Below are 22597 nucleotides of genomic sequence, written 5' to 3' on the forward strand. Positions count from 1 at the left end.
GGGGTCTCTCGACGGAATACACAAGAGTAATTCCTCCACACGAGTAATTCCTCCACACAGTCGAGGGTTGTGCCGCAACGATTGTCGACCACATCGTTTCCTTTCCGAGAGGGGGTTCGTGCTGCAGATCAAGAAAAGCAGGTTTTTCCGTTGGTAGCACTTCGCGCCAAGAAATGCTATTTTACATTTTTGAAACTATCGCTGTATTATACTGAAAAAAAAACACAATTATTGCCAAGAAGCAAACATTTTGAATGTGCTTCATTTGTTCGATACATGTGCTTCAAAAGCAGACACAATAGGGTTCCCATGCACCACTATACCACCGCTGCTGCTCTCGAGACTTCAGAGTCACGTAACAATCTACGTTGCTACAGTATGCGGCCCCTACTTTGGCCAAACCCTCAGACTCGACCCGATTCAGCGCGATGTCATCCGACCAAAAAAGAACGTGTTGCAACATCTCCTTTGATATTTATTTGTCAAGCAGACTCCTGTTCCTCTTTTCAATTGTGAAACATATTTGATTCAATATCAAGTTGGATTACCCCCGTTCAACTACTAATGACAATCTCTATTAGGAGCATATGCGTGTTCGCCGTAATTGGCCAAACAGTGGCTTTCTTGTCAAGCTGCGGCTCAAAGGCGTTCATACCGCAAGAGAGGATATGTCAAACAACGCACTGTTTTGAACGAAGTCACCGGCACTTCATGGTCAACCCCGAATCTGCTTCTCACGAGGACAGAGAGAAAGAAGTAGAAAACACGAGGCCTTCGACTGCTGCGGATAGCCAACCCACAATAGAGGAAAAAGGCACAAAATATCCAATTGATTTACCGTCCCCAATTTTGCTGTCGTCTTCAATGGTCTTGGCAATCGCTTCGACAGGATCCCTCTTTGAATTGTTTGGTGAAAATTCGCAGTTGCCCCATGCTGTCACTGCCGGTATTGCTGTCGTGGGACTTCCACTCGGGGCCTATCTATTTTACGCAGCTATACTCAAGGGAACTGCGGAAACCGAAGAAGACGACAAACAATTCCTGAGTCGCAACTAACTGGGAGAACCTTTCTTGGTTCAACAAAGCAGCAAACAAGAGGGCCTCAAATTACTGCAATCATTTTTGTTCAAAAGAGAACTAACGAAAATATCAAACACATGACATACAATTCTTGAGTGGTAGCTAATGCAAACTGGAGAAATTTTTACAACTCTAACAAAACAGCAAAGAAAAGGATATCTATGAGCTGTAGTAGGATTTGTTCCAATTTGTTTCGAAAGCGTGAGGCTTATTTACACAGTACATGGATGAAGAATTTTTTCTTGGAGGAGAATGAGTCGCAGCGAGAACACTCTTCGTTCGAAAAGACTATACTCTAGGTTACAGAAACGGAGCAGCTTAGTGCAGATGCTCAGCGCAGCACATCACAAACGTAGCCTACAACACTTCTCCTACCATAAATATCTTGGGCGCGATGCAATATTAGTACCAGTCCGGCCGTCAACCGTTAATGTACCGTACTTACATTTACAGTTACAGTGAATGCGAAGTAACGGTTAATTGGAAACAACATGCAATCATTCTTGCAAAGATATAGCTTTGATATCGAGTCGCTTAAAAGCATGCTTTCCTTTGTTTGCTTCACGTTGTCCTTCCCAGTAGTGGCGGCTTCACTATCGGGCAGCATGTCAACTATTCGGAATGTGGTGGTGGTCGGTGGAACGCACGGGAACGAGTACACGGGGGTCTGGTGCATCAAGGCCCTTGACCGGGCTGCCGAAAGCCTCAGCGCTCTTTACCCTTCGTTACGGATATCCACGTTACTTGCAAACCCTGAAGCCTATCGTCAAAATAAACGATTTGTGGATGAAGATTTAAATCGACAGTTTTCGGAAAATAACCTTATGTTACGCAGCATGGACGGCGACAATTTACCACGCACAGTAGAATCCCTACGCGCTCACGAAATCAATGAGATGCTCGGGCCAAAGTTTCAAAACCGATGTCATCGTGGATTTGCATTCCACAACTAGCAACATGGGTCTGACGCTTATAATTGCCGAAGGCGACTCACTCATGGCTGCGGCAGCCGCTTATGTATTGCTGAAGTGTGGAGGCGAAGCTCGCGGAGCTCGATGTTTAATGCACTCTCATCCTTCACGAGAATCTCGGCCGAACCTATCGTCGGCTGCACGGCACGGGTTCACTATTGAAGTCGGGCCTGTTCCTCAAGGAATACTCCGTCACGATGCCGTTGAAAGGACGCAACAAGCGGTGGCGGCGCTACTGGAATTTCTGCAGCTTCACAATCAAGACAGGACTCGTTTGCTACAGAATCTGCGGCAAGCCTATGATAATAAAAAAGTTCCTTGCTTTCGATCTGCACCAGCACGGAGACCGGGAGAAATGTCAGGGAAAATCACTTGGCCCTGTGATTCCGAAAATGTCAATTTCCCAGCAGTGATGGTACACAAGGACTTGCAAGATCGGGATTTTCATGAAATACAAACAGGTGATCCCCTTTTTGTCGATTTGAAAGGCAAGACCATTCCGTATACCGGGTCACATGGGTCGCCTGTCTATCTCATGTTCGTTAACGAAGGCGGGTATTATTACGCAAGTTCTGGAACTGGTATTGGCGTCGCTATCCGAGCTGATTTTAATCTGGAGTCGGGGAAATTTGTAGAAAAGATCACGGTGGGAGAGTATGATGTATCCTAGGATAGACAGGAATCTCACAGCGAGCTGCTGTACGACGGCGTAGCAAAATGTTGACATTACCATCGTGGTGGATGAAAAAAAGAATGATTGCAAGGTAGGTCACCGTATGCTACTTGAAAGGAGGAGAGGAGCAAACGTATTGGCACAATTAACAATGTAACAGTAAATTATTTCACGTCGCGCTACTAGTGCAGTTTTTTTTTTCACCTGCTGTCAGCTTTCTCCGTTGTCCAGTCTGATCGTCGGCCGCCTGTTTTGGAGACTTACTGTTAGGTAGATGACTGGAACAGTATCGCGCGGTCGAATCGCCGGTGAAAGAAATCTTTAGGTCGTTTCCGCCAACGCAAGAAAATTACAGTTACGTTAATGAAAAAGTAAACCGTAAATAAGCAGTCAAGTCCACGGAGCCGTCGAAAAAATCCGGCTGTTGAAAGATAGATCTGTTGAAAGATAGATCCTATTTTCCATAGATTACGTCTTCACTGGGATATCGCTGAAATTTCTGCATCGCGGCGTAGCTTGAATTCATGGTGACCACAGATGAGACGACAAGTCTGCTTCGCAGTCCAACCGGACGAAAACGCCAGACGGAGACAACTATTGCTCGAGACGCGAAGCGCAACGGAATTCTAGTCAATCGAGTCCTTATTCTGATGAGCCTTATGTTTGTCTTGGTGGTTAGTCTCTACTTCCAACATGGAATCAGCAATTTGTCGAGTCTTCTCCTTGATGAGCAGTGGAAACTGCAGGAAATGAACGAAACCATAAAAATTCACGAGGAAGTGATTGAGCGATTCAATGCGTCTGTCACTAATTCGGATGTTCTCCAAAAAATCGGCAACTTAGAGTCAGATCTCGCCTCAACTAGACAAAAAGTGACCAATGATCTGAACGTGATTCAGTCAAAGATTGCTGCACAGCTCAACGAGACTCTTGTGTCTCTCTCGAAAACAGTGGATGATGCTGAAACAGAAATCTCAGACCAAGTGGAGCGAGTGAAGAAAGACGTCGAACAATACGTCCTCACCACTCAAGACCAATTTAGTTTGGAAAATTCTTTTATGGTATATCAGCTCGCAGGGACCTTCACTTTGCTGAGCTGTCTTATCAGTATGTGGCACATGACCGCCCATTTGCGAAAGATGAACCAACCTGACGTACAACGTCGCATTTTGGCGATTCTTTGGATGTCACCGATCTATGCTATTACATCTTGGTTCAGTCTAGTATTTCACTCTGCAGAGGGCTATCTCGCGATAATCAAAGATGGCTATGAATCTTACATCATCTACCAGTTTCTGTCCTTTTGCATTGCCGTTCTGGGCAAAGGTGATCGCAATGCTGTCGTTGATCTTCTGGCTCGACGAGCGGATCATATGACCCCTCCCTTTCGACTTTTTGGAGTCTTTGAAATATGCTGTTCTTGTTGCAGGCCCGATCCGTATGTGAATGATCGTGCCTTGGCGGATGCAATTCTGTTGCAGTGTCAGTTTTTCGCCTTGCAGTTCGTTTTCTTCCGACCCTTGACGACAACAGCCATGGTAGTACTTGATAAGCTGCAATATTATGGACTAGGGACGGGTCCGACAGACTATCGATCGCCACAGTTCTATATTGTCATTGTGCAGAATGTTTCAATCTTTGTGGCGTTTGCAGGTCTCCTTAAGTTCTACCACGCTGTTGATCAAGATCTTGCTTGGTGCCGGCCTTTCGCGAAATTTCTTTGTATCAAAGGTGTCGTTTTTATGACATTGTAAGTCACGCGATATGAATGCTGTTGCCAATTGCTGTAACTTACCTTTCCCTTCAAACAGCTGGCAAGGTCTCGCATTAGGTATCTTGGCGCAGACGACAGATGTCGGTGGACAAGATGCAGACGAATGGGGCAAGTCGGCCCAGAACTTTCTAATCTGTCTCGAAATGTTGCTGTTCTCAATAGCTCATTTCTACTGCTTTCCAACCGAAGAATGGGAAGAAGGATACCGGGTGAAGCACAGTCAAGGGCGTTTCGGAGACAGTATTGCTTTGGGTGACTTCTTTGAAGATGTCAAATTAATTTTAAAGTATGCCTGACGGTTCTCTTTGAGTATGTCCTGCGTTTATCAAGATTTATCTCACTGTGTCTCTTCCTTCTCGCCTAGATCCAATCCGACGACAAAGGCGAAGCTAAAGAAATCGAATGCATTGACAATTCCAGAGCAAGAAGAACTCGAGGTCAATAGAGACGAGGTCGAGGAATCTCAGACTACGGCTACTGACGCGATGTGTGAGACCGACAAAACGGACCGCGCAATTGCATCAGCATTAGAGCGGTCTCTTGGTGCTGCCGGAGATGATCCAGACATTGCTGAGGCGAAAAGGCGTTTGTTGGAGAGCGGTATACTATCCCCAGAGTTCTTCGAAGGAAGCGAAAGTTACGACGAGGGCAGTTCTGATATGTTTTGGAGCGAAGACGAGCGGTCAGAAAACGAAGGAGAAGGAAGTGTTGACAGCGGCGATCCATCGGATGAGCGTCACGGCATGGACAAAGAGCCCCCGAACGAAAATGCGATAAGTCGCGTAGGTGGGTCTGGCTTGAAGATAACCACGCCGACAGAAAACGAGATTTTGTCGAATTTAGATGGAACGGGCGGAATTGAAAGGGATTGTGCAAGTAGAGCGAAGAAGCACATAGAGCCCGAGATAGGGCTTACAAGCGACGCGACCACCGGGGGATACTCTGTATCTAGCTCAGCTTCCAACAGGCTAGAGCTCCCTGCTCCCTCTTCAAATTGGCTTCCGTCAGTAAAAACAGGCGTATCGGCCAATGAAGAAAAAGGTTCTACGTTTGCTGAGATGCTTCGACCAAGTATATTCACCACTGTCGCGTCAATCGCGGCATCATCTACTCCAGTAGACAATAGTGACAGTCCGCCTACAAACTATGATGCATGACTAGACAATTATCCATCTAAAAACGTTTCATATGACAACGAACACAAATTTTTTACTCTTCTTGCCTACACAGAGTTACTCCCAATAGACTCCCACAAACTGGCTTCAGCAGCCTCTGCTGATTGTTCAAGAGTGCTGAGGTAAATCTGGCGTGCAACGAACAAAGAAAGATCCTTTTCAATCCAGTAAGAGCTGTGAGCCGCCAGTGCGGCAACGTACTCATTGGCTGTCTCGATCTCTTTCTCTTGGAGCATATAATCAATACGCCTTCCTTGATTTAACTTTCCAGCGATGACATTGGCGGTACTTCGATTATCGTCTGAACTTATTTCTGAGGCGGAAGTATCGTCGTCGTTGAATGTGTCTGTTGTCGCATCAAGCAGACCCATTCCAGCCATGCTTGCTTCAAATGCCTCAACAACACTCTGCTGTGTCTTCCAAGTTGAGTCAACAAACTTTTTCCAAAGCCGCTTGGTCTGGTACTGAACGCGAAAGCCACCATTCCAATGTTTCATAATGGTAGGCTCGAAGTCCGCGTTTCTGGGATCAATACAGGGCTCCACTCGATAAGCGACAGGATCATATGGATGGAAGATGTTAAATACCCGATTGCACCCAGAAAGAAAATAATTCTCACACAAAGGCTTTCGTTGATTTCGTATCATCAAAAAGACGGCAACCGGAGAACCAAGTAAGAAAAAATTGTCAACCGCAAATCTGAGCTTTGGATAGGGCTTCAATCCTTCAAATCGAGTCGCCTGCTGCGTCACCTCTGGTGCGTCATGTCCAACTGAAGTAGCACTACCGTAGTTAGAAAACCCCGTGCCGCCAAAGGTTTCAATTGAAGGCACACCATGTAAGGATTGCTTGGCACTTTCCCCCAATATGTCCAGCGACTGATTAGCAAGGATGTCCCATGAAATAATGGATCCTAAGGAGTGCCCAATTAAAGATACTCGTCCAGAGAAACCAGCTAAGGCAGCAAATTTTTCAACAACAACATTCATTTCATTTGTTACGATGGACATGATCATATCGTGGTGTTCTGGACTCATGAAATATAAAACATCCATCAGAGTGTCATTCGCGAACTCTCGCATGTTCGGAATCGTTCGCAATGAGATGTCTTTGATCATAACATTGTGTTTGGGTGTAGCTTCCGAAGTCGACCGTCGTTGAGATAAAAGAGAAAAAGATTCATGCCATTCAATAGGAAGATACTCCACTCTACCAGTCGAGGCTCTTGAAGTGGCGTCAGCCGTTGGGTACATCTGAGCAAAGTGGGCATCTTGGACTTCGGAGTGATTCTTCCGCAGAAAACCACAACAATCCACAATCGAAGAGAGATTGGGCATTGCAAGACCAAAAACATCTATTGAACGTAGCATTTCCCCAATTCCATGAACGACGAGGATGAGGTGATCGACATCGGCCTGAGGATGGCTCTCCATTACGGGAGATGATCCTTCCTCCCAAAGTCTACTGGGAGGAACGGCAAGATCGTCGCCGCTCGTGTGGAGCACGAGACGGCTTTCATCTTGACGTTTGCCAGGAGAGAGAACGGTCCGCAGCGCTGCATCGGGTACTATTGTCTCGCCGAGAGCACCATTATCTTGAACTGCCTGCAAAATAGATTCCTGAACTGACACTAGTTCCTGCTTTTGGGTCTTTGTTTCTAATAGAGCTGCAGCAGAATTTTGCAACCAGGCTCCCCGATATACCCTTCTCTTGAAGATGGCAACGGCTGGCAGCATACCTTTTTGAATTGCTGTAGCTTGAGTCAAGGAACTAAATTGGATAAGTCTATCCGTCCCATCAGGGCAAGGTACCTCCACTATTTGAAAACAAAGCAAACAAAATGAGTTCGTTTTGAGCCGCAAAGGACTACCCCTTCGAAGTATCGAGAGCTCCATGTACCTGTTAGAAGAGCGCTGTCTAAATCAGACTCATGACGAAACTCTTGGCGAACGGACATCCATTTTAAGAAAAGATAGGCATCTTCCAAGACAGATTGCGCCTCCTCATCAAAAGGCTGCAGACCGTGCCTCGGAGTATCAAGTATCCATGCTGCTCTTCGAACTTCGTCCCCCGGACCATGAAACCTCCAAAAAGTTGGACGCATGACTGCGCCAATTGGCGGTGGAGCTAGTAGAGTAGAAACGGATGGCATTTGGGCATCCTGTTCATTGCAAGAGTCGCAGAGCTCCCCGTATTCTTTCGCCACCAGTGGCGGGATGGACCTTGCGATTTCGTTTCGGCATTTTGGACAGCAAAGGAACAGCGACACAGTATGACGCCTCTGATCTAAAAAGACATCGGTTTGAGCATTAGGCACGTACCATTTTGCGATGGTGGGATACTCTACGCAATTGGTCTCCGCAGACGTGACATTTGACAAATTATTTGTAGTATGATTGGCAGAAATCTGATTGTCCGCCTCATTAACCAAACCGCTTGGTTCCATCGCACCAGCTTTCCTTTCTTCACCAATGCCTAAAACCGTAACACCCTCTCTAATCACATGGCGGTACCGATCCTCTAGGATATTCTGCTCAATGCGACCGAAACAAACCCAGCGCTGATCCCTACCAGAAGGTCGCTTTCCGTTCAGATAGGGCAAACGGAACCAAAGAGACGATATTTCGATGCCGGAAAGTTTCTCTTCCTCAGGGATCAGAAATGGATCTTCAAGATGTCGATATACAGGCCATGAACTGAGCCATTCATCGTCTTCTGTAATGCCCCCTCCTCTATCCTTCAACAAACCTGACACGACAAGATCATGGTACAATGGTACATTATGGCTTTTAATGTGAGCCGCCAGCTCATATCGTGATATTGCATCCTCAAGACTGAAGTATCGTTCACATAAATGATTGATGACTTCACTCTTGTTCAGCTTATCAAGCGTTGCATAGGGGCCACTTCCTAGCACTTTCCATTGCGTATGCATTAATGTGCGAGTGATATTGGCATCCGCACGTTTAAAATACAAATAAACTTCACGTCCAACAGTCGAAAGCGCCCATTTTGTACCATTTAAAGCAAGCTCGACCGAGCCTCGAACTTGTTGTTTTGATGGAATTGGGTACTGTACAATTTCCCAGGTTCGCTGAACGAGTCCAACCGAAAAATACATAGCAGGTGCGAGCACGTTGTCCCCTACGATCGGAACCTTTTTAACGAGCTCAAGTGACTGACCCGCGAGCTGATGCGCCGCTTCACTTTGAAGAAACTTCGCTGTTTCCGCCGTTGCGTGTTCAACACCAAAGAAGGCTGGTAGGATAATCCAATCTCTAACAGGTAGCAACACACCGTTTTCAATTTTTCCCGCCCCTTCCTTGAGACCGCCATAGACACCTTTCGCAGACTGAACACCGGCAACGACCAGACCTCTTAACGCGTTGTAGGCAGATTCCCACTGATCGACAGCTGCGACGGCAGCGTCAATGCTTGCATCATTGGAATCCCATAGATGTTGTTTCGTGGTTAGAGCTGCGTGGCGAGAAACACGTTGGACTCGTCGGAAAGTGTGCGTTCGGCGCCTGCTAGTCGTGTACCTTTGTGAAAGAAAAGGAGATGCGTCGTGGTCCATGTCTGGACTGGTTGGGGGCGGAGGAAGTGGCTCAAAGATGAGACGGCGTGGTGATCCCATGGTCTGGTTCGGTCTCTCTGTTGATCATCTATTTCGCCTCGTTCAGATCTCCTCATTTGTCTCGTCGGAGTCTTCGCCAAGCGCGTCACAGCGTGGCCACCTTTGATTGGCGTAAGCCAATCACTATATTCCACGAGTGAAATAGGTGGCAGAAGGGTTGCAGGTTGCACCCACATGCTTGTCTTCCACATCGACCGACTATGTATGCAATTAGATGTATGATACAGATCATATCATTGTTTGTGCGAAGATAGGCAGTAGATACTTATTATGACAGCAGCTCTAGCAATGTATCAACTGGGATAGCTAGACTCTCATGATGACATGATTCGGTTCCAAAACCGGAATCCTTCGCCTGCAGCGAGAAGGCACGTTCCGTCATCAAATGCAGCTTTCGTCCACCACAGTCCACGATGAGGAGATGTCTTTATCGAAGGTGAGGATAAGGAAGACGCCAATCGACCTACGGACAATGCTTCTTTAGGAATGTCGGATGAAAAATTGATGGGTACGGTACAATATTCGCTGCCGTCACTGAGGACTCCGTGGCAAAACGTACGAAGAACCTTGCCGGTGTCCGAGCATTGCTCAATGATAGCCTCACTCACGGCCACAGGACCTCTTCCACTACGGGATCTCCCTCGACCCACGTTCTTTCTGTTCTCTTCCTCGCCAGGTAGATGATGCCAAAGAGTATCGCCCGAATAGCTTGTGTCGCCATTCACGATCCAATGACTTTGGTCTTCTCCAGACCGTGCAACGCGAATTGTGTTGGGCATGTCACCTTGCGGTTGGTGACCCGAACAAAGTAGACGCAAGTTTGAGCGTTCAAAGAATTCGTGGGTCATGTTTACAAAAGCTTCGTCCAGCGATGAATGCTCCGGATCGGGGAAAAACCTCCGCGGCATGCCGTTTGTACTCCAGCTTGCATAAATAACTGTCGGATTTCGTTTCTGACCAGGGATCCAGCCCATTCCGTACTGTATCAGCTGAGAAAAGGATCCTGCGGTGTGCTTATAGCCACCGGCACGACTCCAGTATTCATCTTCGATAGGATGCCTTTGCCAATTCTGAACTTTTTCAGAAGCAAACATATTGAGCGCATCGAACCAGTCGTCAACCGAATCAACACAGTTATCACCTGTCATTACCGAAGGTTCAAGCCACGGCATTGCAAAGGTCATATCATCCCATACACTCCTCTTGCTAGCCACTTTCAATACATCCGCCGTCAACGGCAAAGCTCCGTGTAGAAACAACACTTCCCCGAGTCGAACAGTAATATTCGCAAGTGAGAGGTATCGGCCCATCTCTCCTGTGGGATAGCATGACTTGCGATAGGACTCAACAACGTCCTCGTCCATGACTCGATCTACTTGACCAAGGGATTCACGCTCCTGCTGCAACTCCCATTGTCGATTGTCAAAAGCACGAGGACTACCCATCGTTGAAGATAGCATCCACTTTAGACGCTCAACTGGATTGTTCGACATAATTCCTAAAGCAGGATCCCCCACTCTTTGTGTTCCTTGGAGCCAGTAGACGCCGTAATGCGATGGCGAGGCACCACTTCCCGGACAACCCAGTTCCTGTATGACACGCATTTTGTTCACATCCCGATTCCCCATGACAAAAAAGACTCGATCGGGATAGCGCTGATGCAGATCGAGCAATTGTCTTATGACGTAAAGATCTGAGCCCCCTTGATCCCACACATCCCCCCCATAGACGACAACGTCGTGCTCATGGGCAAAGTCCAAACAGTGATTGTACGGGAAGTAAGTAGTATTGTCGTTCTTGACGGATAGCTGCAAGCGTTGGTCCAGACGAGGGACAGTTTTTCGAAAGCAGAGCACTAGAGAACGATTGACGTAACGTGTAAGATAATCTCGGTCGCCTTCAATATCGGTCCAAAAGGTAATACGTCGTTGGCGAGGCGCGCTACAACTGAGGTCGGGGGTAGAAGAAGCTAGTCGTGCGCTCCCGCCGCCACCCCGAGGTACGAAAGCGAAACATGGACTGATGTGACTTGCCCCTGTCAGCGGTATTCGTGCCTTTCCTGGTGCGAGATGTCGAGTCCAGCCTCGATCCTTAGCAAGTGACAACGATCGGAAAACTGACTGCGTTCCCATCGTGTCAAGCCGCAATCCGATGGCTCGGAAACAGCAGATGACCGAAAGCAGCAAAACACAAACACCTCGGATTTCCGTCCGATTCAGCATACGCCTATTCAGATCTCCTCTTCAGTCTTATAACAGTGCAAAATCAGGTAAGGCGTTGAAGGACTGTTGGACCGACGCCGACTTCTTGGTCGCGATCTTCTTCATGGTTGTCGGCTTGCTTTGTTTGTTCACGTTCTATGTTGTCACAGTTTGTTGGCAGGCCCGTCTGTCTATCGGCCACCGGGACGAAGAAATTTTTAAATACCAAAAATTTGTTTAAATTGTAAAAAACACTCCGAGTAGCACGACTAGCTAGAGCTCTAGGTAACGAGTACCAGGTATAGAGTAGAGCCATTCCCAAACAATTTCGCCAATTTGTGGCGGCGTGCAGAACCACGAAAAAAAAGTGCCAAAGAGATTCGAGCTTGTCAGTCTCCTGTAAACTTCATTCTCCGGAGGCCGAGCACGTCCGGTTCGCTGCAAGCCACTCGCCTGTCTGCGCATGAATTTAATTTCCCGTAGCAGAGCTACAGATACTGCTGATGGTTCCGGCTGCTCACGTTTCTGCAGCGCTGCGTCGTTTCGCAAGGCAGAGAAAAATGCTTTGGCGGGCGTCGCCGATGTCCGCGCTCGTTCCAGTCGGCGAGAACCGTGAATTTACGAATTCGAACAATGCATTTATCTACGGCAACCTTTCGTTACGGTTTTCTACGCAATTGCCGCAACTGAAAACAGACGAGGTTGTGATTGAACAACCTACTGGGGAAGTTTACAATTCGGAGCAGGCTGCTAAGTTCAGTCGACCGGCATCTCGGCGTAAAGTTGTTGCCCATTCCATACCACAGTGGCTCAGCAAGGATCAGGACTGGCGTGATCGAACCATGGAGTTTTTGAACCTTCCCACCGGAAATACTCCCCAAACTCAGGAAACGCTGCGACAGGAGTACCGCAATTTTTACAAAAACTCACTCCAATCGTTCGCCGAAATACTTCTCACCGAGCCACCTCTCGAAATTCACGATGCAATGAACCGTTTGGCCAATGCCGGATTCTCCGATACTTTTTGGTCCAAAAGTTACCGAGTCATGACTTCGTACTGTAACAAACACAAGAACATTCTATCCTCTATCGAGGCGCAGAAGAAAGAGTCCAGAAAATGTTCAGCAAGACTCCGCAAAACGACAGCTTCTTTACAAATCTTGCGAACAAAACTGTCACAACTGCCTGCTCCGTCAATGCAAGAAAACGGGATTTCCTCCCTGTGGCAGCGTACGGTGGAAACATTTCAGGGGGTACTTGGATCACCCTCCATGCCGGCACATTCTGGTCTTACAAGTGATATCACTGTGCAGTTAGAGCGAACTTCGTTGGAGACTTGTATTGGGCAGCTTGAGAACGTTGAGCAACAGATACAAAATGAAATTGCTACAGCGAATTGTACGCTGAGCCGGCTCAATGAACGCCTGGAATTACTTGAAAAGCCGCTGACGATGGACGACTACAATGCTGCTCGAGACGTTACACTCGAAGTTATGGACCCTATTTGCCGAGTCTTTGCTAACCACATTCATTCCCGACATTCGCTAATGGTAGATCAGTACCAAATGCTCGATAATAAGACGGATTTGACAAAGCCCCACGAATGGTACCCGCATGCGCGCTTGAATCGGCGAAAAGTAATTTACCACGGAGGTCCGACGAACTCTGGGAAAACGTATGAAGCGTTGGAACGCCTCAAGCTAGCCAACAAGGGGATGTACTTAGGACCGTTGCGATTGTTGGCGGCTGAAATTTATGAAAAGCTTACTGCCGCAGGCGTCTATTGCAATCTATACACGGGTCAGGAGCGTCGAGAGATTCCGTTTGCTACGCATGGCGCGGCTACTGTTGAGATGGCTTCAGTTGTTGACGATTTCGACGTGGTGGTCATTGATGAAATTCAGATGATAGAAGACCAGGAGAGAGGATTTGCATGGACGAGAGCCTTACTGGGCTCTCGGGCAAAAGAAATACATGTCTGTGGAGGGCTCGAAGCGAAAGAGATCGTTGAGCGAATCGCAAAAGCATGTGGTGATGACTTTGAGCTTCGAACGTACAAACGATTCGCTGAACTCAAGGTCTCCGTCCAATGTCTTGCAAAAAGCTTGAAAGACGTCAATAGCTACAAGAATGTTCAGGCTGGTGACTGTATAGTTGCCTTCAGTCGCAACGGTAAGTGCAGGAAAAGCGACCTTTTGTGAATCGAGAAATGTCACCTCTTACAGAATGTTGTCCGTTGCAGATATTTTTGCAATCAAACGAGAGATAGAAACCGCTACAAGCTACAAATGCTGCGTTATTTATGGCTCGCTCCCTCCAGAGACAAGATCGGAGCAAGCGCGTCGCTTTAATAACCCTAATTCTGGCTATGACATTCTTGTGGCTTCGTAAGTAAACCGACGAACTTCGGCAACACCTCTGTGAAATACCCTGAGCCTTCTCACATTTTTGTTTTGGCTTCAGTGATGCTATTGCAATGGGATTGAATCTTAGCATTCGGCGTATCATTTTTAACTCGATGTACAAGCATGACGGAACAGGGATCGTCAGACTTGGCCACTCTGCAGTCAAGCAAATAAGTGGACGGGCTGGACGAAGAAACAGTCTTTATCCTTTTGGAGAAGTAAGTGAGCTCACAATTCGAATGTTGCAGTACAATCGCTTCACTCACAGCTTGCGATTTCAGGTGACGTGTCGAGTTCCTGAAGACATGGTAGGCATCATACGGTTGTTGAGTTCATGTATATATTCCTCTCTGACGTCCAATTTTCCCAACTGTTTTCAGGAGTATTTGCGACAGTGCATGGGAACAGAGATTAAAACAATCAAAAAGGCTGGGCTGATGCCAACAACAAGCCATATTGAGATGTTTAGCGCAACTTTGGAGCAATACGGGCTGGGGCCTGGAAGTCATCGTTTGCATACAATTCTACTGAGATTCAATGATATGGCCACGATCCAGAGCGAGTTTTTTATGTGTAGACAGACTCCGGTACGTGACGAGTTCTAGTGTCTCATCCACCAGTTCCATTGATCTCACGTTCTCTCTTCTACGATCACTGAAGATGTACAATATTGCAAAATATCTAGCGCAGCACCCGCTCTCAATCCGCGACAAATATTCCTGTAAGTCGGGCGTGTATAGGCTACATGGAGATCTTTCATTTCATCACCTCAAATTGCTAATAACTTGATTTTTGTTTTACCAGTATGTATGTGCCCAATTTCCATGGACTCGAAAGGATCTATGGAGATGTTGAAACGTTTCTCTGCTAAGCTTGCTGCTGGCGAAGTGTCAGGATTAAAGCATCGCGCCCTACCTCGCAAACCAAAGAGCTTTGAAGATCTCTCTCGTTTATGTAGCATTTTTAGCGAGCTTGATGTATTTTTATGGTTGCAAAAGAAGTTTCCGCCTGGGAATGTCATGGAAGAGCAGACTGCTTTGGCGCGAAAGGAAGAAGCAATTAAGCTTATCAATCGCAGTCTCAAGCGCACCGACAAACTTAAACTTGTACATTGTTATGTGCAAAGAGATCTTCGTCTCAGAGAAGAATGGCATGATCAACGAGGAGAGAGTGACTGGAATGAGGAGGAAGCCGACGAGAGCGTATATAGTATGGACGATGAAGCTCATTTTGAATCTGGATGGAACAGAGGAGTACATGATATATAGTATTGTTCGAATCACTGACTGTGAACTACAAGCTACTAGTCGCTGGCGAAGGTATTTTTATAAACGAAGGCATACGTACTTGATGTCTAGACCACGCTATACACATTTTTGATATACATTTAGGGGGCAAGATCCCTATCGGGATATTTTGTGGAGTTCCCGATCGTAAACTCAAATCGCTGAAATCTTCTTTCCCAAATTAAATCGAGCGATGCCACATGATTGTTGTCGTGGCAATTCTGCCCTTTGCAACATATGTCACAGCATTTGCACTCAACCTTTGGGTTATCTCCTCCGCAATCCGCTGCAACTAATTCTTTTCCATCCAAATCGGTATCATTTGGCTCATTCAGATTAGCTATTTTGCATAAAGGCTCGAAATCACCAGTCAAATTTGTTGTATCCAAGAACACTGAGCGTAAACTCGATAAATTGTCGTACTCGCTCGGAATAAATCCGGACAACCTCGAATTGCGATTTACTAAAAAGAATTGCAACTTGTCTAACATGCTGTAATTCGAGGGAAGCTGACCCGAAAAGTCATTGTCGTCTAAATCCAGCAGAAGAAGATTTTCAAACTCACTGATGAAATCTGGAAGTTCGCCAGTACGTCGAGTCGACTTTAAGGAAAGCTCTTCGAGATTCGTGAGATTTGCAAATGTTTGCGGAATGGGTCCATTCACAAGATTACGATTGTCTGCCAGAAACAAGTATCGCAACGAGGTGATCATTCCAAGCTCTGAAGGAATCTCACCATTTATCACGTTGCTTGCCAAGTCTAAATGAAGCAAGACCCTAAGATTTGAGATTGACGGCGGAATAGATCCCGACAGAATATTTTGATGCAGTGCCAAAATCTCCAGCTTTTCGTTTGTAGGAATCGGCTCAGGAAGAGAGCCCGTGATGTCGTTGCCATGTAGGTCAAGCACCGTCAAGTTCGCGTACTCGAAAAAGTGCGTTGGAATCTCTCCCGTTATGTTGTTGTTGGATAAGTCAAGGCGCGTAAGGCCAGTTCCTCCGGCGATGAATTCAGCACCAATTTCTCCCGTGAACTCGTTGTCCTCCAAAAAGATATCCACGATATTTAGCATATTGTTGAACATCGTCGAAACGTTACCACGAAGCTTGTTGTCATCAAGAAATATTTTCTCCAGGAGTGATAATTGAGATAGCTCTTGTGGAACTTCACCTTCGAGGAGAGTGTTGGACAAAAACAAAACCTCAAGATTCGACAGCTGGCCGATACAAGGTGGAATAGCTCCGCTGAGTCCTGTGTAGCCCGCACTCAAGTACTCAAGCGATGTCAAGCCACAGAGTTCCGTAGCGATCTGACCTCCGACAAATTCGTTTAAATGCAAGTCCAGTGCTTCAAGCGTCCGAAGCAAACCGTTTTCCGTAGGAAAGGTTCCGTTCAACAGGTTCCTGTCTGAAAGGTCATAAACGAGGACGAATTATCAGATATGTTGAGGACTAGCAACAAGGAAAAGATGCATACAATTTGACAGCAGCTTATGGCTCAATTGCCAACGTACCAAGGAAAATAGTAGTGATGAAGTGATCCGAAGCGGTTCCGCTACAGCCGACACCAACTGGAATGATGCCACTGGAAGTAACCTGAAACCCTCCCCATGAACAGAAATCGGACCCAGTCAAAAAATTGAACTGATGTCGCCAATTGGGTCCATCAAGCGCGTAATAATCAAGCGCCAACACATATCGCTGCAAATAGTCGTAGCCCTCATCCGAAAAAATATTACCGTTGGGAGTTTCTAAGTTCAAGCGATCCTCTTCGGCAAGCCAGCGTGCAGCCTTACTTTGAGGTGAAAACTCGTTGTCAAAGTCTACTTGCATGGAAACATTCTGCCTCGAAAAATAGTCGACAACGTCGTTAAATTTGGCGTTACGAGGAACATTCTCGGCGGGAACCTCATCACCGGTGTCATCAACGATCGTAGTATCGGAAGAAGACCGCAATGGCATTACTTTCGTTGGTATTCGTAGTAAGTCCTACGGCCAGTCCAATAACAACAGATAAAAGGATGATTGTGCCAATCAAGATCCAAGCAAAAACCTTCCAACTGGACTTGCTGGTGCCACGATGAGGAGGAATGCCAGCCCGAATTTCTTCAGGATTCGGCAACGAAGCTTCACCGTTCTCGACCCTCTCCATGGGGATGTCCATCAGATCTTCTGCGGCGTACGCATCAATCTCTCGATCTTTCATGTTGACTTTCAATGCTCGACCACGTTGATAATTCGGAAAAGATGCCACAAGCAACTAAAGAGTGTCGTAGACAAGAACAAACCGCGTAATTTATGTTGTCACGTTGTGATGAGTTGTTCAGGATAAAGAAAAGAATTGCGGGATGCTTTTATGTATGGTCTGCAAAATCTTTCCCGAGAAGTTTTCGAACGAGTGAAACGCCTTCTGCTAATGGAGGAGCTACGGAACACAGCACGAGGCCAGGCCACCCAGAATAGTTCCGGGTGCGAGCCGGGAGGCTAGGAAGAACGTCATACTTGCTCTAACAGAACTGCATCCGGGAACCGGTATGTACTAATTCCCAGATAAATCATATTGGCGGGTCGGAAGTACACGTCAAGAATTTTTTACACAGTGACTTCTGCCAGTGAGTCAGTCAGTCAATTCACAGTCAGACAATGAAACAGTATTGGAGTACAGTATTCCCCGTCAACAGCAGTACTGCAAAGCGGCAGTTTAATCTTGTCAATCGAGTCGCACGACTCTCATTCTGCTATGCTAACAAAAAGGCATCAGCCCAATAGTAAACTATAGTCTTCTGGTGGAAATGGTAAAGATGTCTCAATGTAGCAACTCTGATCTTGCGCGCCAAATGCATGAGCTACATTAATACATTTAACGATTCTTCGGATTCATCTGTGGCATTGCGATACGACTAAGACCACAATTACCTCTGCAGCATGGCGGTACCGATCTGTGTGTCCCGTCTTTTATCGAAGATTTTGCGGACGCCAAGACGCTGCGCGAGCTTCCAGATGTCTCAAGCTCGCACACCAGACGCCATACCTCCATCGACAACGAGGTTGGAACCTGTCATGTAGCTTGACTCGTCACTCATCAAGAAGGCGACTACCTTAAGAACTTCTTCCACGCTCCCGAGGCGTTTCATTGGGACGCTATTGATCTTATTTTGTGCGACAGTCTCGGGGTCATTGGCAAAGTAAGGAGAATTGCATTCTGCATGTAATTCGTTCTGTCGGTCCCACATAAAACCCGGTCCGATAAGAGCGGGACTTACGGCGTTCACCCTTATTTTGAAGGGTGCCAGGTCTTTGGCCGCCACTGAAGTTAGAGAGAATATGGCTGCCTTCGACGACGCGTATGCCGCCATAGCGGGCGTGCCCCGCATACCAGCTACCGACGCTGTATTCACAACACAGCATGTTGCGTCTGGATCCCGCTTCGACATGACCTTGGCGACGGCTTGCAGGACGATAAAAGCACCAGTCACGTTTATATCCATTACCATGCGAAAGTCTTCTGGATCGTATTCCAACAAAGTAGCTATTTTCCCTTGGTAGCCGGCATTGTTCCACAGAAGGTCGATACGGCAGAAACGTTCCACGATGGCATCCGTCACCGTCCGCGTGTCACCGGCACTGGTAATATCGCAGATAAACGCTTTAAAATCAAAACTTCCGTCGTCCAGACTTTGATTCAGGGCCTCAAATGTCCCCTGCAATCCTTCTTGGTTTTTGTCTAGAGCCGCTATCCGTGCGCCACGTTTCGCGAAGTACACACATCCTTCCCGGCCAAATTGACCACCGGCACCGGTAATGACGATTACCTTGCCCACAAACCGAAGATCATGCTCCACCGCTGTTTCGGGAGAGTCGCATTTAGCCTCCGCAACCCAGTCACTGCTGCCACTCATGATTACGTTGCGTCCGAAGTCAAGAACCGTGGAATGTATCACCTGCTATAAATTGCTTCAAGCCTACACCGTCTACTGGTATTACCCGAGCACCTTTCCAAATGGTGATTTTGGTCAACAACAGCTACTACCGCTACACCTCCCGGGAATCACTCTGTCGCAGTCCGTTGGGAGGAAGGGCATATCAGGGTAGGGCTACTTTGCGTCATAGTCATATGGGCCACCTTTCAAATTCTACCTTTTCTATTGTTGAAAGAACGTCAGACAGCTGGTATTCGTAGAACATCTGCTAAACGGTGTGCAAATGCAATACTCGTGGGCTGGGTCATCGCCGAAATAGCCCCTGTAACTATTGCCTTGCCACGTTGAAACCGTTAAACGTAATTATTTTTGTACTATCGATGACGGTTGACGATAAAAACTTGTTCGAAATCTGATTTTACGTGGAAGTCATGGACACTCGAACTCTGAAGTTCCTAAATAAATCCTATTCCTCTGCAGGTGAGACATTCACTGCGCAAGGATGGCAACTGCGCGTTTTTCTTCTTTCGTGTCGTCGCCTTTACTCTTGCTTCTACCCCCGTTTGGTTGAAGTCGCCATCACTGTGGAAAACACTTCTCGAAGCAGAACTCTTATACCTCTTGACACCCAACCGTCAAACGCTTGACAGCATAAAGTACACCATCCACCCATCCATACTTCCGCGATTATGACCAACAAGACACTCATGAGTCGAACTGAAACATTCAATTCCGCTGCAACCACATCGTCGTCCGTATGGGACGACGAGATGGGGGCTTCCTCGGATCAACTTTTCTTCGTTACGAGCTACAGGTAAGGCGCAAAAGGAGCTCTACCCCGTTTCAAGCAAACCAAACCATCATCCTTCAACGAAGCAACTACTCACTGCACGTTCACTGTTTGTCTGACATTCACGCAGTAACTTTGATAAACTAGCCCACGGGCCTCGGGGCACGGCTGCCACGAAGTCGATCTACGTCTATCGCTTCCATCCCAGCGACGGATCGCTCGTACTTCTCAACGTGACGGGCGACCCGACTCTCGTCGTCAACCCTGCCTTTGCGCGCTACCACCCTCGTCTTAACGTTGTTTACACATGTACCGAAGATATTGACGACAATGGTCGAATCTTTGCGTACTCGGTCGGTGCTAGCGGAGCACTCACGCAACTTGGCGAAGCCGTTGATGCCGGTGGCACTTCCACCTGCTACCTGACACTCGACCGCGAGCAGAAGAACCTGCTTGCTGTGAATTACTGGGACAGCACTCTAGCTGTCATTCCTGTCAACAAGGAAACCGGCGAGATGATGGGCCCGGTCAAGAACATGTACGATCCAAAAGGGGGAAAGGGGATGATCGCTGCAGGCCGCGTGCACGGGGGCGTCAACCACTCGTGCAACGATGACACCACCATCCGAATGCGCCAAGCTGATCCCCACTCACATGCCTTGGTACTCGATCCTTTCGTTGGAACCGTCGCTTATGTGCCGGATTTGGGCAAAGATCTCGTACGCGAATTTTACTACGACCGTCAAGCCGGTAAGATAGAACTTGAGTTGAATGTGCTCCCGTCGGGCCTTTGCACAGGCATGCCCGATGGGCCCCGCTATTTTGAGTTTCATCCAAAGTACAATGTTGCATATGTTGTGAACGAACTCAGCTCTACTGTGGCCGTTTTTGAGGTCAACCGAGCTCTTTTACAGGAAATGGCGACAGCATCCAAGAATGGCGCGGACATGTCCAAATTCAAGGGCCGATCTACACTCCGCCTGATTCAGTCAATCAAGACAATCCCCTCAGCGTTCCCGACGGAAATGAATACTTGCGGGAGAATCTGCGTACACAAATCGGGACGATTTGTTGTCGTGAGCAACCGCGGACACCAATCCATCACTTCGTTCCGAGTCATTAACAAAGGACCAAAGCGTGGAGAGTTGTTTCCTGTTGGTTATTTCCACACACGCGGCGAGACTCCTCGTCACTTTCAGTTCGATGCATCGGGCCAGTATTTACTTGTCGCTAACCAAGATACCGACTCTATTGCCGTCTTCAACTTCAACCTCTCGTCTGGTGAAATCAAATACACTGGGAACGAATACCGAGTTCCTTCACCCAATTTTGTATGCTGCTGCCCCATGCATGAAAGCGACGACCTAGAAGAGGCTGAAATGTCTCCGCCCGTGAGCAATCTTAGTATTCTTGACAACTTTCAGGATACGGAAGAGACGGGCAACTACTCCACAACGTCTTCTGACAACTCGTGTACCATGCCAACGGCTATCGAGAGTAAGGAATCACTTCAAGCGGAACTTATGCGGGCTCGAAATGAAATTAACGAACTGAAACACATGTTGTCGAGTCTGACGATGGAGTAAGTCACCCACGAGTGGCTACGCTTTCTTGCATTGTTGTTTATCTTTCTCTTTGTTTCACCATGTGGTTGCAACAGCGTTTTGGACGCGTAGTTCTTCCCTTGCTGCCATGCGGCATTTGATTAGATAGTGTAGAGAATTAGACCAACCAACCATTAATTAGTATATTTGAGTTCATAAAAACGCATTACTCTGCTTTCCACGAGCGTTTTTGTTGCCTGTTCAGATGATGCCTCTCAGAAGTCGCGGATGCAGTCTCTACATCATTTTGGGTGCCGGTCCTTCAAAAAAGTGATGTTCAACCAAATCTAGAATGTTTTGCTTTCGTAGCGCTCCTTCAATGCGTCCTTTGAGCACAGCCCGTGCTCCTACATTTTCTTCGCCCTCTTTTGGAGCGTACTTGTCGAGGAACAATAGAGTCGGCAAACCCATAATGTTCAACCTGGCGGCCATGGCCTCCTCCTTGTCCGTATCTAGCTTAACAAATCGCACTTTTCCCTTCAATTCGGAAGCCGCCGCTTCAAATTCCGGGGCCATCAGTAGACAGGGTCCGCACCTGTTTGTTCAACCGAAGAAGAAAAATGCAGATGGTGTAAGCGACTTCGAAACAGCGTAAGATTGAGAGAAACATACGTTGAGCGAAGATTGTGCTGTGTCACGTACCAAGTCGCATACGCGTCCACAACTAACGGCGTATCCCACTCCTGCAGCATTATTTCCAGCTGCTCCCCCGTTACCAGCGGTGCGGCTTTTTCTTCGGTCCCTTCTCCCATCCACAGTACCCCCTCCGATCGAAAGAATGCAACACTGCGTAGACCAAGAGTTCGGCTATTCTGCTTACAATGTACAAACGCTTCTGCCGCTGTCATGAAGCAAAGGAACGCTGCCATTAAAGACCTCATATTGTGGTGGTGACGGCTCTTCAAGACAACGCTGCTTGTTAGACTTTTATGAGTGAATATAAAGTAGGTCTCCGTTAGGAATCACAACGGATGTGGTAGACGTGAACGTATGTGGCTGCTTCTTTCGGATCATGTCGTGTCCCGATGCAAATGTGGTGCAAAGCATTTGCCACATCAGGCAAAATGGGCTAACGTGGATT

The 22597-nt window shown here is 47.2% G+C and overlaps 9 protein-coding genes across 9 annotated transcripts; 4 read left to right on the forward strand and 5 right to left on the reverse strand.

Moving 5' to 3' along the window:
* Positions 1-1571: 1571 nt before the first annotated feature.
* PHATR_44003 (predicted protein) lies at positions 1572-2849 on the forward strand (the record flags this gene model as incomplete). Its single annotated transcript, XM_002186069.1, has 2 exons — positions 1572-1862; positions 1948-2849. The coding sequence occupies 2 exons, from the start codon at positions 1572-1574 to the stop codon at positions 2719-2721; spliced, it is 1065 nt and encodes a 354-aa protein (XP_002186105.1). The 3' UTR covers positions 2722-2849.
* Positions 2850-3782: 933 nt separating this feature from the next.
* On the forward strand, positions 3783-4710 carry PHATR_10293 (predicted protein; the record flags this gene model as incomplete). The annotated part of the gene is made up of 2 exons (XM_002186070.1): positions 3783-4474; positions 4536-4710. Coding segments are annotated over 2 exons (867 nt in total), but the record flags the coding sequence as incomplete, so codon positions are not given.
* Positions 4711-5720: 1010 nt separating this feature from the next.
* PHATR_44005 (predicted protein) lies at positions 5721-9310 on the reverse strand (the record flags this gene model as incomplete). The annotated part of the gene is made up of 3 exons (XM_002186357.1): positions 5721-7489; positions 7573-7895; positions 7995-9310. The coding sequence occupies 3 exons, from the start codon at positions 9308-9310 to the stop codon at positions 5721-5723; spliced, it is 3408 nt and encodes a 1135-aa protein (XP_002186393.1).
* Positions 9311-9624: 314 nt separating this feature from the next.
* Positions 9625-11442, reverse strand: PHATR_33351 (predicted protein; the record flags this gene model as incomplete). Its single annotated transcript, XM_002186358.1, has 1 exon — positions 9625-11442. The coding sequence occupies one exon, from the start codon at positions 11440-11442 to the stop codon at positions 9625-9627; it is 1818 nt and encodes a 605-aa protein (XP_002186394.1).
* A 1634-nt stretch (positions 11443-13076) lies between these two features.
* Positions 13077-14140, forward strand: PHATR_10251 (predicted protein; the record flags this gene model as incomplete). The annotated part of the gene is made up of 3 exons (XM_002186071.1): positions 13077-13683; positions 13754-13898; positions 13975-14140. Coding segments are annotated over 3 exons (918 nt in total), but the record flags the coding sequence as incomplete, so codon positions are not given.
* A 1415-nt stretch (positions 14141-15555) lies between these two features.
* On the reverse strand, positions 15556-16605 carry PHATR_1379 (predicted protein; the record flags this gene model as incomplete). The annotated part of the gene is made up of 1 exon (XM_002186359.1): positions 15556-16605. A coding segment is annotated over one exon (1050 nt), but the record flags the coding sequence as incomplete, so codon positions are not given.
* Positions 16606-18030: 1425 nt separating this feature from the next.
* Positions 18031-19193, reverse strand: PHATR_25739 (predicted protein). Its single transcript, XM_002186360.1, has 2 exons — positions 18441-19193; positions 18031-18404 (listed from the first exon to the last, which is right to left on the reverse strand). Exons 1-2 carry the CDS (start codon positions 19099-19101, stop codon positions 18208-18210), a joined length of 858 nt encoding a protein of 285 aa, XP_002186396.1. The 5' UTR covers positions 19102-19193; the 3' UTR covers positions 18031-18207.
* Positions 19194-19740: 547 nt separating this feature from the next.
* Positions 19741-21684, forward strand: PHATR_44009 (predicted protein). The gene is made up of 2 exons (XM_002186072.1): positions 19741-19936; positions 20043-21684. The coding sequence occupies exons 1-2, from the start codon at positions 19812-19814 to the stop codon at positions 21496-21498; spliced, it is 1581 nt and encodes a 526-aa protein (XP_002186108.1). The 5' UTR covers positions 19741-19811; the 3' UTR covers positions 21499-21684.
* Positions 21685-21753: 69 nt separating this feature from the next.
* Positions 21754-22397, reverse strand: Trx-y (thioredoxin y; the record flags this gene model as incomplete). Its single annotated transcript, XM_002186361.1, has 2 exons — positions 21754-22051; positions 22159-22397. 2 exons carry the CDS (start codon positions 22395-22397, stop codon positions 21754-21756), a joined length of 537 nt encoding a protein of 178 aa, XP_002186397.1.
* Positions 22398-22597: the final 200 nt, after the last annotated feature.

Source organism: Phaeodactylum tricornutum, chromosome 3, assembly GCF_000150955.2.
Source record: "Phaeodactylum tricornutum CCAP 1055/1 chromosome 3, complete sequence".
In the NCBI taxonomy this organism is placed as follows: Eukaryota; Bacillariophyta; class Bacillariophyceae; order Surirellales; family Neidiaceae; genus Phaeodactylum; species Phaeodactylum tricornutum.